General features: G+C 39.3%; 2 protein-coding genes and 1 long non-coding RNA gene across 6 annotated transcripts in view; 2 read left to right on the top strand and 1 right to left on the bottom strand.

Annotated features, from left to right (window-relative positions):
• syn2b (synapsin IIb) overlaps positions 1-14706 on the top strand; it is an 87285-nt gene extending 72579 nt beyond the window's left edge. Inside the window, exons 6-13 of the mRNA XM_044348176.1 lie at positions 867-929; positions 2651-2793; positions 3255-3329; positions 4698-4800; positions 7534-7710; positions 8230-8296; positions 11272-12202; positions 12631-14706. Of these exons, the coding sequence (XP_044204111.1) occupies positions 867-929; positions 2651-2793; positions 3255-3329; positions 4698-4800; positions 7534-7710; positions 8230-8296; positions 11272-12202; positions 12631-12784 (1713 nt within the window). The 3' untranslated portion in view covers positions 12785-14706. The remainder of the gene's footprint in view (positions 1-866; positions 930-2650; positions 2794-3254; positions 3330-4697; positions 4801-7533; positions 7711-8229; positions 8297-11271; positions 12203-12630) is intronic.
• LOC122980306 lies at positions 4695-20139 on the bottom strand. The gene is made up of 3 exons (XR_006403023.1): positions 20052-20139; positions 5479-5641; positions 4695-4766 (listed from the first exon to the last, which is right to left on the bottom strand). It is a non-coding gene; the product is annotated as an uncharacterized LOC122980306 (long non-coding RNA).
• A 44-nt stretch (positions 20140-20183) lies between these two features.
• Positions 20184-21925, top strand: part of pparg (peroxisome proliferator-activated receptor gamma) — a 34911-nt gene continuing 33169 nt past the window's right edge. The window contains exon 1 of one of the 4 annotated variants that reach the window (XM_044348179.1): positions 20184-20398. Coding sequence is in view for 1 of the 4 variants with exons in the window: in XM_044348177.1 (XP_044204112.1) it covers positions 20903-20954 (52 nt within the window). In the remaining 3 variants the exon portion in view is untranslated. Of the gene's footprint in view, positions 20399-20889; positions 20955-21925 lie in introns of those variants that run through there. The other 3 variants (XM_044348180.1, XM_044348177.1, XM_044348178.1) reach the window with 3 other exon arrangements.

Raw genomic sequence — 21925 nt, forward strand, 5'->3', positions numbered from 1 at the left:
AAAAATATGACTGATCGTTTGAGCTAAAAAGTTTTGTGCAGTTTTTCTTTGTAAAGGTCAAGATTCATTTTGTAGTGTTTTTCAGATCGAGCTTGTGTGATCATCAGTCTAGCATCTGAGTCATAAATACAAATGGTGATAATAAAAGTTACTGGGACAGTTGTAGAGTTTAAGTATTGTATTGGTGGGAGATGTTGCAGTTGCATGTCAAGATATGTCAGAGCATCTGAAAAGAAACAACAGTAAACACCGAAATAAAAACTTGACAAACAGATAGAGAATTGAATGAAAAAATTCAGTTCTAAGATCTTGTTTATTTTGTGTTTTCATGTTAAAAACTACAAAAAACAGCAACAAAACACCAAAAAAAAACCCTGGCATTGACCTTAAACATTCAGTAATATTATCTCAATAGATATCCTTGATATATGTGTCTCCATCAATTTCCTTGTTTGAATTTCATATTTGTTTAAATAGACTGGAGTAAATGTCTTTTGTAATTTGTTATCACAGTCTTTAAATCTTATTTTTGATAAAAACAAGTAAAAATGTTGATAATCAGGTCTGATCATTCTAACTTTTTCTTTTTCTCAGTTTCCTTTTTTTCCTAGAAATAAGTGTTAAATTTGTAAGACAGAGCAAAATATGGCAGATCATTTCAGTGCCATCCCCTCCAGATTTGTATCATTTGCTTTGTAATATAATTGGACTTAAAGAATCAATATTAGATTAAGTTAATTGTATCATTTAAGATGATTGTTTTTTGCAGTACTGGGTCATAAAGGCTTGCTTACCTCTACAGCTGTTACAGCTGTAGTCATTCTGCGTTGTTCATATTATTCATCCTTTAATCTGTTCCTTTTCAGATTACAACACCAAGTTTCCCAGTAGTGGTGAAGATCGGACACGCCCACTCTGGAATGGGAAAGGTAATGCTGATTCATTTAATTCAACTATTGTACAATCACTTAACTTCTGTATTTACTGTATAAATGCAAAATTGAAGCATCATCTTAATGCAGATTAAAGCTCTGGCTTCCTAAAATTTGTTCCAGTTTAAGCACTGGTTGTTAAAGGACCAGCGTGTAAGATTTTGGGGGATCTATTGGCAGATAATGTTTTCATTAGTGAACAATCACCTGAAAACAAGAATCGTTGTGTTTTTGTTACCTCAGAACGAGCCCTTTATATCTACATAGGAAGCAGGTCCTCTTCCACAGAGCCTGCCATGTTGCACTGCCATGTTTCTACAGTAGCCCAGAACAGACGAACCAAACACTGGCTCTAGAGAGGGCCTTTCATGTTTTTCGCGTTTTTTGTGCAGCCACCATAGGTTCTCCTACACACTTGGAAGGGAGTGGTTGAGGAGAGGATATTCAGTTGGTTGCACCTCACCGCTAGATGTCACTAAATCCTACACACTGGTCCTTTAATTAAATGATACAAATGTTGTGTTTGAATGGACACCATTAGACTGTTGCATCCTTTTACAAATTGCCATTGGGAGGTGCTTTAAAGTGTGCCCAGATATAGTTGAATGGTTACACTAAACACCATCACATCTGGATCTACACTGTTAAATTGTACTGTGTAATACTTTCTCTGACTGATACAGCTAATGTCGCCATCATGCTGACTTAAACTACCACTCAATATTCCTTCTCCATCCTCTGCTCCTTTACATGATTACAGCACACCTCTTTATATTCTCTCACAGTCTTCCTCTTCTCTTCTCATCATCCTGTTATTGATTGACAACTGTGTTAATATTTTCTGGGTGAAATCAGAGTCAAGTGTTTATCCACTCCTTATCGATCCATCTCACATTGTTCCCCTCAACTGCTCAATCTGATATTGTGTTATTGTTCTCTCTCTGGACCTCTTATCAGCCTGTGCCTTTTTGCCTTTGTTTATCCTGCCATCTAATCTCTGCACACCTGTAATTTACCACAGATGTAGTTTTTGTAAGTCACCCCCTTTTATGTCTGTTTCACTGCTGTTGTTTCTTCTCTGCAAGAGGAATAGTTTTCATGATCAATTATGAGTGAGAGCACTTCTGTGATAGCGTACACTGTGTTTTTTGATGAATTGGATCATGGATTATATTGAAGATATGCAAAGTACATGGAAAATGCTACACTGCAAGCCACGAGTTTAGATTGTTCAGATTGTTTACTCTTTGTACTTATATAAATGGTTTAACAGTCTGGGAAATATGCTTATTTGCTTTTTTGCTGAGAGATGAGTGGATCGATGTCACTCTCATGTATGCTAAATCTGAAGCTGGAGCTAGCAAGAGGTTAGCATAGTTTGTTAAAGACTGGAAGCAGGGAGAAACAGCTCACCTGGCTCTGTCCAAAGGTCCTACTGTAAGGTCCAAATTTTTCTTTTTAGAGCTGATGGACGGCATATTTTTTTAACCTTTGGTAGGAGCCAGACTACTTCCCTGTTTCCAGTGTGTGTTACTGTCTCCTTGTATTAGCAAAAGTACAAACACAAAAGTTGTATTGATCTTCTTTCTAACTCTTAGCAAGAAAGTATTTCCCAAAATGTCAAACTGTTACTTTGAATTAAACACAGCTCAAAAATGAAAACTACTAGTTTCATGAACAAAAAAATGCATAGTAATTTTTTTTTTATTTCTCTATAGGTCAAAGTGGACAATGTGAGTGACTTCCAGGATATTGCAAGTGTGGTGGCCATCACTCAGACCTACTGTACTACAGAGCCATTTGTAGATGCCAAGTATGATATCAGGGTCCAGAAAATCGGCGCTGACTACAAGGCATACATGTAAGTGGGAAGACTTTTCTCTCATATATTGGGTGTGTTCATGTGTATACAGTGCTATATGCATATTTTGTGTTTGTAACGCATTGAATTCTGGGCTCAGGACATGTACATCAATAGTCAGGGGAACACTGACATTTGCTTTAAAAGCATAAACATGGCAACCTGAAATGTAAAGTACACACTTTAACATGCCAGTTCTGTGTATCCTTCATGCTTGTTGTTGTTTTAAAGTACTCTCAGTGTAAAACAAAGATCATACTACAACTGGCCTATTTAACAAGCTGCTAATCATCCTGAAAACCGTCAGCGGTGCTTGTTGCCTGACTACACTGACTATTTTGTGCTGAAATCCAAGCTCCTGCTACAAGGTTGTCTAAATCTGTCTGCCTTCATTTAAAATGTCTACAAGTGTAGGTTTGTGTCTGTTGTAATTTAATTTACGATTTCCTCTTCTTTTCCAGGCGAACATCCATCTCTGGTAATTGGAAGAGCAACACCGGATCTGCCATGTTAGAACAAGTAGCCATGACTGACAAGTGAGCGCCGCTTCTACATTAGTGATGCTCAGGCTGCACTTTTGTCACACATGTCGCTCTTGTGTTATGTCACAGTTAGTCACATTGTACTCACACAGCAGGTTCATTCAGCTGAAACCAGTTCACACGGGTAAAAACACAGCTGTTTGGAAATCCGTTAATATTTTCAGTGGACTGATGCTGCTTATTTTTTAATGTGTATTCTGTGTATGTACATATAGAGTTGTTGTGAGTTTGGTCTGTGATATGAAATGTGTTCACACCAAACTTTTCTGCTCATGACTAAAATCTGGATTATAGACCTTTTTCACTGCAGATATTTTGATTGATGTTAATTAATGATGTTAATAATGCATGCTGGCTCAATATCACGGCTTATTTAGATATCCAAATAAAACAGAGCCATTACAAATGTAATAAATGTGCTTTTTTCTGCTATAACAAGCCCAAATATCAGCAATTAAAAAGGTCTGTTGTCAGATAATAGGAGATTGTGTGTATTAAGGCTGCTGCACCAATGTCTGTATGGAGTGCCACTGACTTGCTTTCTGAAAAAAACTGCAACACTGCAATATGATCAAAAAGCTAAAAAGTTGATGCATAAATACTAACCTGAAGTATATGAAACAGTAACAGAGTGGTTATCTCCCTCTGTTACTGTTACTAGTTATTTACATACAGTGTCTGATTCATCAAATGACTTTTGGCCCAAAAGCTTGTTTGAACCCTCACTGCCACCACAGGATGAGGAAGAATTTGCCACTTACATGTTGAAATACTGAGTTGTGTGTTTTAATTTGTAAATCATTGAAATATATCATGAAAAAATGCAAAAAAAAACAACAACCCTTAATTTCTGACAGCTTGTGACAACATATTGTGTTATAAAATCTCTTTGGACAGTTGTGGATAAAAGTAGGATTACTAGTAATAATGTAGTAAGGTTTCATATACTTTAGGTCAGTATTGACATGTTTGTTTGTTGCCCTAGTTTGATTGTGTGCAGTTTTCCAGACAGCAAGTCAATTAGATTGAGCTGCAACCCAAGTCAGCAACAGCACCTTCAATGGCTTCAGCTGATGCAGCCTGGAGCTAGAGAGCATGTAGTGTCAAGTCAACAGATATAAAAGTCAATATTAGTGATAAAATAGTGTGCAAGAACAAAACTTTTTTTTACAAGCTAAGCAAGATGGTGTAAGGCAGAAGTTCTGTTTTTATTCCCACTCCTGTTTTAATACAACGTGAAATAGTTCCCACTCTTCTTGACTTGCCTCCAGTGCCAACAGTCATTGTACATACTGTGAACACATTACAGCAACCCTTATTAGACCTAATCCAGTTGTCATGCATTCTCCTCTCTGTGAACAGGTATAAGCTGTGGGTTGATACCTGCTCAGAGATCTTTGGAGGGCTGGATATCTGTGCTGTCAAAGCCATCTGTGGGAAGGATGGTAATGACTACATTACTGAGGTGAGAAAATCACATAAAGGAAGGAGAGATTGATAGATGGATGAACGGATCTGTCAAACATTTGATAAAGCCATAAATCAAACAATCAAACAGTTGCTCTTTTTTTACTGTCACTGTATTTATTGACCTGCTTATTGTCTAAAACCTTGCACCATGTTGGCATCAGCCTGTCAGAGTTGTGTTTTACTAATAAGGTCTTAAATTTAGCATGTCTGGCCTAATTTATACTGCTGGGACCATAGATTGTCTGTTTGGGAATGAACTGATTGAACCTAACCTGAATATACATTATGAGTTTGATAACTGTATATATGTCTCTTTTTCTACAAACTGCTCTGTCTGGGTTTTTTCAGCTAGTTTTCCCCCGTATCTTGTCAATTTTTCAGCATATTGGTTTCATGTTTTATAGTCTTGAAGTCAATACCACAATGGTTCTGAATAACACATTAGAGTAGGAATGTGCTTTGCTGTAATAATACCTTTCCTGAAAATCAAATGCCGCAGTAGTTATGTCTCAGTATGGAAAATGTCTAAATATTGTGATCCCAGCCATCAGCTTTGGAAATAACATTTTACAAGTGAGCTTTCAAAGTCAAGTGGTAAATTACATACAGTGACACAGAATACAACTTTAAGATTGAGAATGTGTCATTGTTTAGTAGAGCAGCATCTACCCACCTATCTCATTTCTAGCTGTAGGCAACAGGACCCAGACACTGTGACACAGCTGGTGGAGTTAAATCTGAAGAGGCAGGTCAAGGGTAGACAGCTAATCTCATTGCTTGGTTGTCAGGTTGTTAACATGGAGCTTGGTTGCAGTGACAGTAGCCAGGAGGAGTGTCTGGGCACGAGAGAAGCAGAAGGGGACAGTTCAGGTGGGCAGGACTGTGGAGGGGTCTAACAGGGATAGTTGAGTGAAAGGGGGATAGATGCAGGGCGAGAAGGAGAAACAAGCTCTGGTGGAGAGACGGTTTCGGGTTAAGACAAGGAGATGTGCAATTTCAGGCCCAGATAGCAAGACATGTTCAGGTTCAGGTAAAGAGGTAGAGTCAGATTCAGGCTCAGACAAGGACAGGTTCAGGTTCAGACAGAAACAGATTTAAGCTCAGATAAATAGACAGACAGAGACAGTTAGTTAGTTAGTTGGCTCAGACTCAGATAGAGAGACAGGTTCAGGACCAGACAGAAAGACACATTCAGCCTCAGATAGAGTAGGGCTCAACCAGAGAGGAGGTCAGAAGAAACAGAAGGAACATAGTAGTGGAGTCTTGGGAGTGCAGGGCGGTGAATGACTGGAGAATGAGCCATGGGAATCAAGGCAAACACATTTGCACTGACAGTTCCCGAGTTGACATAAACCCAAAATATGACGAGCCTACAAATGATTCTCTAAGGGACTCAGGGTGTCTCTCCGCCAAGGCACCAGGGAACAAGACTGTGAAGACATAAGCAGAAGGTTGGCTTGCAGAAGGAAGAAGGCTAGACAGAAAGTAGGCAGTAAGATAGTCAAGCTTTGAAGTAACCAAGCAGGAACTGGAAGAAACTGGGAGACACAGGACCTGGAGCAGGGACTAATTTGGCCGCAGGATTGAGCTGTTGAGTGGCCAAGATTTCTGCCAGCTCAAGGAGCAACTCAACAAGCCACGGTTGCATTTTGGCAGTAAGTATAGAGCCACTCAGTGGTGTAGGTCAAATCAGCCCCCTCATCCATGGAAAAAGCTGGGTCAGCTGGGTCAATTTTTGTCAAAATTCTGGTAACTAGTTATTTTTAACTGGACCAAAGTGGAGGCAATGATACTGCACATATGGTTTAAACAGTCTGTCACATTTGAAAGTTAATAAACAAGCTTACAGTTGCTCACAGACTGGCAGTCAAAACTGGCAAACAAATCCAACAGTGCTGAAGCAGGATGGCAGGCATTTGCACAGATAGAGGTTTATATAGAGCAAACAGGTAAGACAAATTCCTGTATAATGACACAGTTCAGTGTGATGACATTGGAGCCACAATGACACCTACACACAGTCACTGTTGCATCCAGGCGATGTTTCTAAGCATCCCACTTACATGTTGAAGTAGTCTGGCTGTCGGAATGAAATATGCAGTAGTTATGTGGAGGGTGGGTTATATACCATAGTGAGAAAGATGTAAAAACATGTCTACCCATGAGTCATCTCCACAGGAAAGGTGTTGTGGTTTCCACAGTGAAGCAGCAAAATTGTCAAGTAGATAATACATACAGTTGCCAGGCTGTTGATTGCTCCTAAAATGTCACAATATGTCCTGTCTTGTTTAGGGATGGCCTGGCTGCCACAATGATGAAGCTTTTGGGTTACTGAAAATAAAGATGATGCCCATATTTTATGCAGAAACATGCTGTACAGTCTGTGTGTGTGTGTTGACGGTTTTGTTTCTTCTTTCTTCTTAATCTTCTTTCTTTCTTCATGTTTGTTGTCATATTAGAGAGAGAAAATAGAAGACGAAACAGATGAAACTAGCAATGCAATGCAGTCCTAACATCACAAACGGCACCAAAACATTAGAAGCCAACTCCAAGTTAAACAAATTCTACACAAATCTTCTACTTGAAAGAAAAAAGCCCTTAGCACACCTTATTGCTGTTACCACACCTCTAGTATGGTCCATTTAACCTCCTAATTTGACCTTTCAGTTACTTTTTCAATCTTAAAGCACACATTTTCTAATACATTCCCTCTGTCTTTTCTGTCCAGGTTGTGGGTTCATCTATGCAGTTGATTGGTGATCACCAGGCAGAAGACCGTCAGCTCATCTCAGAGGTGGTGCTGACTAAGATGAACCAAGCACTGGCTGCCAAGACATCGGGGGCTTCCCGCTCACCTGCTCGCTCTCCTCAAGCCCAGAAGCCAACTACTGTGCAGCCCCAGCAGGTAGAGGTTTAGTTAAAGGTGCATTGTGTAGAATTTAGTGGCATCTAGCAGAACGGACTTGGCAGAAATGGAATATGACCTAACATAAGTATGTTTTAACTAGTGTAAGAGGGCCTTTCATGTTTTTCATGAGTTTCACAGCCACGTAGGTTCTCCTACACGCTTGGAAGGGTAGGGGGTGTTGAGGGGTATTCAGTTGGTTGTAATCTGCAACCCCAACACTAGATGCCACTAAATCCTGCACACTGGTCCTTTAAATTAAATGCATACAAAACTTAAGTATTTGTAATGTATGACCTAAAATAAATAGCTAAAATAATGCATGCAACATTTGCTTCAATTTTGCTTGTGAGTATAATGAGAGGCAGGTTTTTCTGCCTGCAGGAAAATCATTTAGTGGTAGCAGCTCTTCACAGTTCACTGCTTATTCTTTACCTAAACCTCTTACTCATGTTTTTCTTTCTTTTTCTCTCTCTCTTTGTTTTTCTTCCTTTCTCCCACCCCCTCACGCTCTCCCAGAGTGCTGCCCTTAAGGAAGGACTGGCAGATCCAAATATGACCACGGGCCAGCGCCCTCAACCTCAAGGTTGTCTGAACACTGTTCTCCATTGTAATACAAGTGCTGCCGCTGGAGGGCCAAAGCATGTCTAGGAAACACTTTGAATCACTCGGGACAGTTCGCTCTCAAACACCTTAAGGGAATTTTTCTGAAATGTACTAAAAGTATCCAATATTTGAAAAAAGTAATGCCTTCTATGTCAAAACAAGTACTGCCACCAGAGGGAAAAGCTCATTAGGTTTTTTTTTTCATGTTGACTAGAAAAGATTGCCTTAAATAAAAAAAGAAATTATCTTTACAGTGAGGAATGAATATGGGCTAGTTTTTAGTTATTGGCGCTCTTTGGAATGTTTGCATCTGATTTACAGTTTAAGCCGAAAGACTGTAAATGCAGAGATACCCCATATCCCAGATTACCATTACAGGTGTCACATCGCTGAGGTAATATAGTAAATAGTTATGAATAAGAGCAGTTTATGTCATGTCTGCATTCTCCTCTTCATCTCTGTTTGTTGGAAGGTAACAAAAGTCAAACTGCCTCAGACTGATGCATCGGTATTTTTGACTGTAATCTGGGTTCAAGAATAGAAAAATGCCATCATTGTTTCAAACTATGGTCTTGTCTCTGTTTACCTTGTGACTTTCACTTGAATTACCAAGCAAACGCGCAGTATATTGCACTTAGTCAGCGTGCTGAGTTTAATTGCAGCCATAGCATCTGTGTTAGTGTTGTGATGTTTGTGCTCAGGGCTGACGTGTTAAAACTAAATGTGCCTGATAAAAGCAAAAGTGGTAAAACAGCATTAGCATTGTAAATGAACAGAGCCATTATTATTTGTGTGATCCTGTCTGTTGGTGAGTGTGTGTTTGCATCTCCATTATCTTGGATTCAGTTTTTCTCTTTTTGCATGGAAGTGGCAAAAGCTTGTAGTCCTTGTGGTGATGTATTTGTGTGGATTTTTTAGGATTTCTGGCTTTTTATATTTTAGAGGGATTATTAGAGATAAACATGTGCCTACAGTGTTGAGATGCTTAGATGTGCAAATCACATTGCGGTTTAATTTATTTGAATCTTACATTAATATTGCTTTTCTGAGATAATCTAACACTGTTAAAAATGACTAGTAAATAGTGGCAGACATAAGCTTATTTATGGATGATAGATAGATAATCTGTTCATTTTTATGTATTCTTAAATGTACAGCTCGTGATCACTGTGAAAATTAAGTTCTGGTCAGCTCAGTTGGGCTTCTGTCTTAGTGATTTACGCTCGGCTTTTGAATCCTTCGTTTCGGCTTCAATATCTTGTTATGGTGCAAATCAGTTTATGGTTAAAAAAAAAAAAAAAAAGATTTCCTTCTGTCAAGTACCAAAGGGCAAGATCTGAATGTTTTGTGAATAACCACTTGTTGTTCTCTTTGATTGTAAATTAACCTTCATCGTTCTGTGTTATAATACCTGAGACAAGACAAAGTGGTGTTATATAGTGCACACTACATATTTTTCTTCGCAATTACAAAACCTGGTTACATATTTACTGAAGAGTTTCAAAGAAAACAAGCATCTCTTTCTTTCTCTGCATGATCATTCCTTATTTGCCTGGATCCAGACCGTTGAATTATTGATCTTCATCATCTGGCTACAAATATTTTCAAGTCTGTATTTCTGCAAAGAGATTATGAATAGTGCCAACTCAGGTCAAAGTCTTTACCTGTTTGTTCACCTGCAAGGCTGAAGTACCTCCTCACATAAAGTAGTTACCAAAGTGAAAAATATCATCTAATAGCAGTCAGCAATTGTTTTATTTATGTGCCTGATGAAGTATTGTATTGTCTGCAACTTTTTATGCTGCCGTCCTGGCCAGGTCTCCCTTGTACTTACCTGTTTAAATAATGGTTAAGGGAAAAAGAAATAACAAATGAATGATTATAGATAGACAGAAGCATAGATAAGCACATTTCTAAAAAAAACTAAGAGACTGAGTAATTCAGCAGTTGTATCCAAGCAAATTCTTATGGTGTCATCCTTTACAAATTATGTTTGTAAATGGTATTTTCTTTGGTTTTTATGCGTCGTGAGTTCCAAGCAACCATTGGGATGCTTAATGACAAACTCTGATAAAACGTAAGACTGGCTATTTTGCTGCCTGACAGCAATAACTCCGAGAATGACTGGGATGAATTTTCATGGAGGTTTTGTAGTGGTCAAATCATGTAAAAACAATATTATTAAAATGAACAAATATATAGATATAAATTAATAAATATTTTCCAACTCTTCAAAGAGGCTTTAATGTATAATTTACATATTTAACCATAATCCTGCATCCATGAAAGTGACTAATCTTTGTGCAGTAATTGGAAACTCATCCCTGCCTAGTCCTTCACTACTTAGCATGTTTATGCCTCTTGACTGGTTGCTTTGCTGCCTGTGTTTGAATCATTCAGTCGTTTAAATGCTTCTATTCTTTTTTGGTTGTATCATCTTTCCTTTTGCTGTTTACTTCCTTTCATTCTCCTGCTCTTTCCTTTCCTCTCATTCTCTCTTTTCATCACCACCTCTCCTTCTAATGGCCACATGAGCTGGTGTGCATAAAGGCAACTAACACTTGGCATGATAGGCGAGTCACCACTCCTTCTCCTCTCTCTGTTGATCTGCTGCCCCCTGCTGGTCATTACTGTCCAAACATTCAGAGTCTGCTTTGCCTCAATCTGTCCTAGGTAGATGAGTTCCCTAATGGTCAGGATTTCTATGAATGTGAGAGGTCATTTTGTGAGTGAGCATGTTAAGAGTCAAGCTCATTATCTGTATCATGTTCTGCTTTGGTGTCTTGATGAGTGTTACAGACACCTGGTTTTCTATCAGCTGCACTAAAACAACAGGTGCTAGATTAAAAAAAAAATTATTATTATTATTTTTCTATTCTCTTTTTGCATTTTTGCCTTTGGTGTTATATAACAGTGGAACTACAATCTAATAACTTTCTTATTTCAATCTCTTAGGTGCACCAGTGAAATCACAGAGCGTAGACCCATCATCAGAGTCAGCTAAGAGAGTATCTGAACCGGTGTCAAAGCCCAGCCAGGCCCAGAAAACTGGTCCAAGTCAAGTTCAGAAACCAGCTCAAAGTCAGAAGCCAAGCCCAGTCCAGAAGTCCGCCTCAGTCACAAAGCCTCCCGTGCCGAGGCCTCCCCCGATGACGAGAGCCCCGTCCCTCGCAAAGTCAACCCCAGATTCTGCTTCCAGCCCGGCCCCAGCCAAAGCTTCACCATCATCCCCAGCTAAATCAGCAGCAGCCGCAACTCCAAGCTCTCCCAAAACCAAAGCAGCAGCAGCAGCAGCTCCAGCGCCAGCCAAAGTCCCAGCCCCAGCCCCAGCCCCAGTCCCAGCTTCAGCCCAAGCACCAGCCCCAGCCCCAGCCCCAGTCACAGCCCCAGTCACAGCTACAGCCCCAGCCCCTGCCTCTCCCCCAACTTCAGCTCCCACCACAGAGCAGCCCAAGCCCCAGCCTCAGGGCTCCCCATCCCCAGCTCCAGGCAAACCAAAAGAGCTGCCCCCCAAACCCACACCACCTGCAAAGCCCATCCCTCCTGTGCGCAGGAATTCCAGGCCACAGCTCCAGCCAAAACCGCAAACCTCGTCTCCTCCCAAAGCTTTACCTAAACCACAGCCCGCTGTCCAAACCCCAGCACCCACTCAAGCCTCAGATACTGCCTCAGCCCCAGCCCCAGCACAGGTTCAGTCCCCCGCCAAAGCCAGCCAGTCCCCACCTAGTGTCCAGTCTCCAGCTAAGGCTCAGCCCCAGGCCAAGCCACCCTCTCCTTCCCCAAACCCTGAGCCTGTCCCAGCCGAAGCAGCCGCAGCCCCTGAAGAGGCCCAAGCCCCTGTGGAAGAACAGCCAGGATCCCAGCAAAAGACCCATCCTCTGCTGAAGTAAGCGCCATATTATCAACGCACTGTTGATAATGCAAAGACATGCATTTTAATGGATCATACTTTGTGTTAAAAATCCTCCTGCTGTAGTGAGATAATGTACTGTATGTAATTGTATTCCACATTTTGATGGCATATTATTATTATTCGCCACATGACTATTCATTATTATTGACAACACTTAAGTTATGGATAGAATTTCTCAAGGAACATCGTACAAATATCGTGGGTGACTTTCTGGCCCTCTTACATTTCCCTGTTTGTTTTCCTTCCTTATGGTCTCTCTCACTTACTTTAAACATTCACATTATCCTCCCTCATCCTCTCCCATCCTTCATCCCCCATCCCCTGCATCCTATTATTCCTTCCCTCCTTCCTCACCCCCTTGTCCTCATCCCTCTCTTTATCCTCTCATTCCCCTTTCCCAGTAAGTCCCAGTCCCTGACCAATGCCTTCAACGCCTTCAGCGACTCCTCTTTCTTCCGCGGTGTCTCAAGCTCTGGAGGTGACGGCCAAGAAGAGGCGAAGGCCGAGACCATTCGCAACCTCCGAAAGTCCTTCGCCAGCCTTTTCTCTGACTAAACACAACCGAACCATAGTCAGCCCCTTGTTGATTCTGGCCCTCCCACCCCTCTATTGCCATTGGCCAGTGATGACTTGATTGACATTAAATGTGAACCAGTCTGAGATTAAACTTTGTGTGTTAACTGTACTGTATTCCCTCCGTCCCGGTCCCTCTTCTCCTCCACTTTCAGCTTCTCTGTGTGAGTAACAGTGAGGCCTGCTGGGTAGGATGTTCAGTGAATGATACTGTGCCAGAATAATTGGAATGAAGGAGTTACGTCATTGATGTAGAATAGAATAGAATAGAATAGAATAGAATAACAAACAAAAAAAAAACAAAATCTATATTTTTCCCAAGACACACTTATGGATCACTTTCGGAAGTATATGAAAAGTATAATATTCAAGACTACAGATGGAATGTACATACAGTATATATAAATACAGTATATAAATATAAACATATATAACTATAAAGGGAGATAAGCCAATAATATTGAAAAATATCTAGTAGCACTTTTCAATTAGCTTTTGTCAGTGACATAACTCTTTCATTCAGTGGCTGGATTTATACTAATTTTAAATAATAACCATATATTTGACATTTGATGGTTTCCCCTGTGGTTACAGTATTCCTCAGTTTTGATCAATAAGTAAGTAAAAGTGTGTGAGTAAAAGAAAAAAAAAAGACTTCTTTAAAGAGTTTGTTCCGGTGTAAATCCAGCCGTTGTGTCTCTGGTCCTTGGACTACTGGGCTCGTCATTGTCGCACAGTAGCACCCCCTTTTTTGTCTAAAAGCCTTGAAGTTCATTGTCGTGTGAGGGAGTTTGAAATATGTGTATGTTCATCTGTGTTCAATTGTTATGCATGGCTCCTCCAAGTGGCTCAGTGTGACTTTTGGAGCAGAAGGGAGCTCTATCAGTGTTGAGTTTTGCCCTACGTTGCCTCTCTCTCTCTCTCTCTCTCTCGCTCTCTAGATGTTGTAGCCTTATTGTGGACATGTTTTCAAATCACAGCTACATCTGCTAGCTGTGCAGACCTGAGTCCATTACAAATCGAAATTCATTCATTTACCTCAAGTGCTCGAACCCTATTGAGGGCAAGACTGATTGGGACTTTTGGGAGCTTTGGGATTGGTCCAAATGTGCCAGACAGAATAAATCAATCCTAAAAAGTAGATGAATGCATTTCAAATAGTAAAAAGACTCATGTCTGAAGCTGTGACTGGTGATTTCTTGTTTCACCTCTGTGTAGATCTATCAACAGTATTGTAATTTGTTGATTATTCTCATAAAAAGACATTGAGACAGTAGTGCAATAACACCTCAACATGATTGTTGAGTGCTGTCACCCTATTATAAATATAAATATGATCATCCATACAGGACCTATGTATCTGTTAAATACCTTATTCTTACATTCCCTTTAAGATTCCTTTCAGTGGCAACTTTCCAGGTTGCTTTTTTACTGCAGTCAGCAGCTGGGTGTCAGATTATGCCATATTAAAGGTGTCGGTTTTTGTGATCAATCCTATGTGTAACACAGGATTGAAAGCACCCAGTATCCTTGACTGGTCATTTCCAGCTGAGTTGCTGCATTTCAAGTTCATATGTGTAAAAAAAAAAAAATCTCAACACATAAGTACTGCATATCAACCTGTCTGCTTATCCATCATCAGTGCTATGTTGCAAGTAAATGATAACATAGACTATTGTATTTGTATGTACGTATGTGTCATCTCAGGAGTATTTTTTTTGTAATATATTGATCAATTTATTTATTTTTTGAGGCTCCATATTTATGGTACAGTATATAGGCTATTGTTTGTTTTGTATTGTGTTTTTATTTGTAACGCAATACTGCTTTGCATGATCTGGTGACTGATAATGTTTTATTTCTGTACAGATAAAAGTTAATAAAGATGTGGTTCCATCATTCCACTGATTCGCTATGTGAGATTCATGCTGATGGCTGTGATAACGTTTTCTTTACTGGTTACAGCAAATACATGTATACCGATGCTAAAAACTAGCATTAGACATAAAGTGTTGCTAATAATAACAACACACATCTCTCTTTAACTGTCTGCCCATTAGATAAATGGCTGTAGCACAATGAGATTATTAGCATTGGCCTTAATATTTTGTGTTAGGTATTTTATATCAGTGCAGCTTCTCTCTCTAGCTTTTGCTTCAATATTTAGAACTTCAATACAATAAAATCCATAGACCCGAAAATCCTCTGTCTTGCCCTGATTTTTGACCAGAATCATATCCATATCTGCTGAACCAAACCACTTATACTTTCCAAAGGATCAGCTACTTTATCAGTCTTTTATCAATTGCAGAAAATTCTGTGACATCTATTAGTTGACATGATCAAGACTCACTTAGTAGGATTTGTATAATTATGTCATTAGTACATTGACCACAACAGGGTGTCTAAAGTAAATCTAAATATACAGTATAACAGAATTATGTTGATGTTTCACTTCACTTGTATTGACTCTAGATTAGTTCACACCTGTGTGATTTTTGCAACTGAGCCAATAAAGTAGGTAGAGGAAGACATAATTCACATACAGTATCCCAAACAACATCTGTTGTCTTGTATTTTTTTAAATAGCGCACCATCAGGCAACAATTTGGTCTCTGTGGTAAAGAATGAGCTTCTGGGGTCAAGGTCCTGGAGTTTGGAACCTTTCAATTCACACTTTTTATAAGTTTTTCATGTGTAAAAGTTTTTTTCCTTTTCTTTTTTTTTTTTTTTTTTTTTTTTTTTTAGTTTGTCCTTATCTGAACTTAGTCTAAGAAAAGAGGGTGCCATGCTGTACAGATTGTGAAACTCTATGGGGCAAACCTCTGATTTGGGAACATATATAAATAAATGGAGTTATTTTGACCAACATGTTCCAACATAAGTCCTAACTGTGTTAAAAATGGCAAACAAAGTGAGGACTGGGTCAGCACAATCTTTCACTGCAGTTTGGAAAGACAAACCACGTTTAAAATCTGGCTGGAAAACATGAACTCTGCTCCCTCTGTGAAGTCATCAGATCTTTTATTGAACAACAACAAAGGTATCATGTAATACTTTTACAATACACACAGTGAACTGTGCCAGAATTGAACCAAATGAGGAAATCCCCTTTCTACTTGCCTCCCTGTGAGTTCACAGTGTAAGGTCAATTGCAGCTCTGTTTGTTCTGTGTTTGTGCTCAAGGACACATCAGCAGGACAGGTGGACGATGCCTGAACAAGGCCTTGAACTGGTTTCCTACAGCTGAAAAACAGACTATATATCTACCAAGACATCTGTGACTGTGATCACATGACATCTACGAAATTAATGATTGTTATGCAGCTTTTGCTTACTCACCACATTAGAAGTATTGTAATATATCGTTAATACTATAGAGGGGGGAAAGGGGAGAATACTTTATATCTTACAAATACAAACACAACACTCAAGCATGTAAGAATGAACTTCTATCCCAGATATTGTTTGGCTGATCTGTTGCTGTCTAGGATCTAAGATTATCAAGTCATCTAACTACTTTTATCTGGTAAAATAAGCATATTTTAAGTGTCCTGTGGTGTCAACAAGCCATTTTCAACAAGGTGTGAATCGATGTTAAACATTAAGACCTGTGGTCTAAAGATTGACTGTTGAATTACCTGTGATGAGCCAGCAGATGGCACTGTATACATGTAAAAGAAATACTGAGTATGAGTATATTTCCTATCTGCAAACAGATGGTGAAGTTTTATGTTCAATGTGTGTTTTTTGACTTTAAAATACTAACTTGCGTGTACAGTAATCGTTGCCCTGTGTGCATATGTGATATGTTTGAAGTGTCCGTGTGCTTGTGTCCATGCAGTGATGTCATTACGGGCCATTTTAAAATGCTGCTAATAGCATCTTTAACCTATCACACCCCATTGACGCCCAAAATTCCTTTTGCATTATAAACAAAAAGTATGCTTTGTACATTGTTTATTTATTCACTTAGGGAGAAATTACCAAACGCTTTCACATATTCATGCTGTCAAGAAAAAAAGTCAATGTCAAGGTGTCATCTAAATCAGGAAGTTTTAAATACATACCACATTTGAATGGCGTAAGCACAAGAATAACCTGTATTGTTTAATAGTGAGCCTGATTAATAAAACCATTTCAACAACGTCAGCCTTGATAGATGACGTGAAACACGCACCATCACACGCACGGTCTGTCTCCATTGCACACAAATATGTGCAATGGAGACAGAGGAAACACGGTCTCTTGGTTTTTGGTCCATGGGACAAGAAGCCAGTGGAGATCTGTGGGAACGTCTCCATCACACTGCTCATAGGGACATGTACGTAGGCGGTTAACGCACCAATACAAGCCTTTACTAGCCAAAGGCTGTTTGTCTTGGTGCTCATCCCGACCTACTGGAGCCAGAGAAGCACATAAAGGAGCCTAACTGAGAGCCAGGGAGTGTGGACGCGAGGAGGAAGAACCAACCAGTGCGTTGGTTAAACATTTCAATATACTTAGCTCTTATTTCATCCGATATGTGTTTGAGGATGGAGTGAAAATCAAGTCATTGTGACCTATTTCCGGGTGTCGGGCACCACTACGATGTTGGTTTCAAGGGTTTCATTTTTATCACCGCACTTTGATTTTGAACAGCTTGCTCCTCGCCAATGCCTGAAAAATCACATCGGTTCCATTTCTTAAAAATTACTGTTTCACAACAGTGTAGGCGAGTCTTGTAAGGATACACAAGCACTTTGATGATGAACATTTTCAGATACCAGAGTTCCAGTCTATCCAACCAAAAGAAATACCGCTGGGACTCAACTGTATAAACAATTAGAAATGATTGCTGCGTTTTGTTTGTGACAGCAAAAAACTCTCAGGGGTGTCATTCTTTTTAGTTCAGCATAAAGAAATTCTGCGTGGGGAGGATTGTTACGCATGTGAGAGACAGTGAGAGAGTGAGTGTGTGTGTGTGTGTCTGTAAATAAGCAAAGTGTGCCAGCTGTCTTAGTTCACAGTATTAGGGTTATGATATATCAAAGGCTGAAATCAAGCTGACAACTGCATAGTGAAAGTCGCATAATATAACCGCATTTAACATTTTGCTGCCTTTAAAACTGTGATCACACAAGACTTTATGGTGACTTCCTGAACAGTGAGCAGCTGGGTTTCACGTCTGTCACTTCTCAAGGCCTTACAAAACAGGTTGGAAAGATACATATATGAGTTTAACTTTGTCTTTATCTTGATCTCTGAGAAGAAGCATTAATCAGGATCTGTTCACACGTTTCATTTGGTTTTGTTTTTACAGTGAAATTCTGCACTGTTGCAGACATCGGTTTTCTATCATGTCTGAAATTTTTGGGCTGTGGGTGTTTTTATTTAACACTTTGAAACTTTAGATTGTTTCAAGAATTTCAAGTGTAAAATCTGCCAACAACAGACCAGGCAACAGCAAAGACCATTTACCGGTATGACATTTAATGACACAGGTTTCTGTAGCCAATTAAATATTAAGCTCTTTTTTCTTTTATATACATTCCGGTGATAGCATTATGCAAATAATGACACACACATGATGATTCAAAATGAATTGCTATCGAGTCCTTTCACCTACATACCCATCAACCACGCAGTGCCATTTAGGAGCTTTGTCACTGGGGCAGACAGAAGGTCAGAGTCTGGTCAAGTGACACTTGGACAAAAACAGGAACATTTATTTCTTCATGGACTGACCTTTTTAGTTGTGGAAACATTTCTTCACCAGGCTGCTCTATTAAATGTTTCTGTGTGCTACTAGAAGCTTGAAACCACATCGAACCAGAACCTTTCAGCTTGTGAGGACAACATTTAGTAGTCAGCGGTGCCGTATCTCAGTCTGAACTCAAGTTTAATTTTATTATGAACAATTACATCCCAAACAGTTGCTTATGGTATGGGTATGGTTTAACGATTTTAATTTGTGATCTTGTGAAAAGCACTTTATATCTGATGCATTGTACATAATTACAATAAAACAACATCCAATATCTTGAGATAACATGATGTTATTTCATGATAAGTGACTTGAAAAAATCGAAGAACCACAACTGCTTTAAACCAACAAAGTAAAAAAAGAAGAAAAAAAACCAAGTAGATTCATGTGTCTGGTTTAGGGCTAAAAATAGGGTGAGGTTTAGGTTAGAATTAGTCTGAGGTCTTCAAAAAGTCAACAAAGTGAAAGCATCATCACAATCAGGATGTCTTCGACTAAACAACCTGTTGCTCCATGAACAATGATTTTTTTTTTTTTAAACAAATAAACTAGTTAATTTAGTTGCAGAATCTGTCAAAAGTGTTTTTCCACTGTTAATATCCTTCAGTCATCTCTCAACACGCAGAGTTTATTAGACCGAACCTTGTGTGTAAACAAGATTGTGAAAGCAGAGACGTGACTGTTAAGATCTCATTAGTCATTATTAGTTCTCTACTTGACTTTGAGGGGGTAACCCTACAACCAACTAATCAGGTAATGATTATGTCTTTAAATAGTTTTTTTTTTCTTTTTTGTTGAGAGTTAAATGTGAATACCACCCTCACACATGCACAGTGGCTAGTAGCAGCCATTTTGGTAGCCAATTAAATTGGCTTAGCATAAAGGCTGAAAACACTTATTGACACATTATATCACGTTTGTTTAATCCATATAAATCCATATAATAAGTGTAAAAAAAAGTGATGGACACTTTGTTGTTTTATACGTTATGTAGCTACAAGTTGTTAAGTAGATACAAGGTATGTAGCTACAAGACTATTTCTGGTTGAGGAGCAGCAACTTTCTGGAGTCTTCGTCGGTTGCCTGGCAACTGCTCCAGGCCAAGAAATAGCCTGGCACATAAATCAACGACTGTAAAACCACAACTTGACGTTTTATCGGTTTTTGTACGGATTAAACAAACGAGATGTAAATTAATGTGTTACTTTAGTGAGCGAATGGAGTTGCTGGTAAGTGGATCTTGTAACTTGTGGTCGCAGCCAGACAGGTGGTTTCCCCGTTTTTTCAGTCTTAGTTTGTGCTAATAAGTTAGCCGACACACAGACAACAGTTAAAGGAACTAACTGACGTTAACTCTCCGCAAGAAAACTGAAAAACCTTTCCCAAAATGTTGAACTGCTCCTTTTATCAATTTGGCTTGTGTCAAAATTTAATTTTCAACAATAAATTAACTAGCCATAAACAAATAAATAAATATACTTTCATTTTAAGTCTTTTTTTTACCTGTCTCTTCCATCATAGCGCAAACGACTAAGTTGAAATGAAGTAAATCGGAGCCGTAAAGGGTAATTTGATGCCTCTGCGTGTGTCCTCAGGATCCCGGGCGGTTGTGTGGAGAGGAGGGAGGAGAGAGAGAGCGAGAGAGAGAGAGGCAGGCAGAGAGCGGCTACAGCAGCAGCAACAGCAGCATGACCAGAAACCGTCACAGCTACCAGACCTCAACACTTTGACGCCGCGGTCCTGTGGAAGCGACGAGACGCCACGGTGTCCCAGGCTGACCCGCAAACAACCGAGGAGGACCACCCAAAACAAGCAAGTGTGATCCTCTGCGCTTCAACTCTCTGATTCAGGTCAGTCACCTTCCGCTCAGTTCATATTTCGCACCGTTGTGTGTGTGTTGTGGCTGCAGCTGGTTGAATCATAACGCAATGGAAACCACTTTAACGTGCTGTTTAATCCAGTTTGCATGGCATGAATAGAGGATATTACAAAATATGCCACCGATATTTAATATTTTATTATTTCCTGAGTAAATCAAGATGTATTAAATCAAAAATTCTTACATTGTTTGACCTCAGAATGGTTGAAAATCCATTCAAACTTCAGTCACCCTACCCCGTTATCAAAATTTCCTCTTGATTTACGGATAACTAGATTGTATATCTTGTGGCAACTCTTTTTTGCAATGTGACAAACTTCCAGTGCCTTACAGATTGGGGGGGTGGGGTAAGGTGGGGGGTGGGGGGGAGGTGGTGAAGGTAGGGGTGGGGGGTGCGGTCACAGGACTGACAACTGGCACACAATCAGGTGTTGGTCCATAGTTCTACGGGTCACAGTGTGAATGTGAGTTTGACATGCAAACACCAGGCAGAGATTTTTACCATCAAAGTGGTCATAGCTTCTCAGGTGAGTGTAAGAGATTGTTTGTTTTTTACTTCTCCGGGCTTTAAATGCTGAGCAATTGTCATGATTAACTTCATTCACATTTTTATATATATATATATAAATAAAATATATAAAAATATATATATATATATATAGCCCTGTCACTTCTTCATCTTTCCTGTCATGTGAGGCATTTGCAGATATTACACAACGTTCATGCAGTTTTGTGTTTAAATCTTGGCTGTGACTCAGCATAATGTGGACACAAGCTCAGGGGCCAACACTGATTTCTCTCTGAGGATTGCTGAGTAGGACTGTGGTGAAATGCTCTCGTGTGAAATGGCCGAATGTTTTGTGATATAAAGAGAACTTATCAGTTTGTCGGGCAAGACTCGGACTGCCACTGTCAACAGTGAGTCTGCTTTTTCGCGGTATCTGTGGACATCTTTCTTCATCACTTGGTATGATCTTCATATGAATAATCTGATACTACACAATGAGCTGTCAGGGGGACTTGATAGAGAATTACTTTACACTTCCAAAACAAAATGTTTTGATGTATTTTTTTTCAGCCTATCACTTATGCGACTTTGTTTTTTCGTTTTGCTGTCATATTGGACGCTCATTTTTCTGACACTTAAAGAAACATGCAGTGTTTTTGTATGTGTTTTGTCCATTAACTTAACTTTACTGCAGACCATTTCCCAAAGCATAGTTTTTTTTAAAATTTGTCAAAGTATTTTGCTAACTACTTTATGCAGAAAAGAAATCTTGTAGCGAGTATAAATTTGTTTGACATTACATATCCATGTAGAGCTGAAACAATTAATTGATCACCAGAAAATGAATCAACTATTTTGATAATTGATTCATCAATTTCTGTCATTTTTGAAGAAAAATGCCAAACATTATCCAATTCTGGTTTCTCAAATGCAAATGTTTTCTGCTTTTAACTATCATATATGGTAGCATTTTTTTGTTAGATCTTTTGT

Source organism: Thunnus albacares, chromosome 4 (assembly GCF_914725855.1).
Source record: "Thunnus albacares chromosome 4, fThuAlb1.1, whole genome shotgun sequence".
Classification (NCBI taxonomy): Eukaryota; Metazoa; Chordata; class Actinopteri; order Scombriformes; family Scombridae; genus Thunnus; species Thunnus albacares.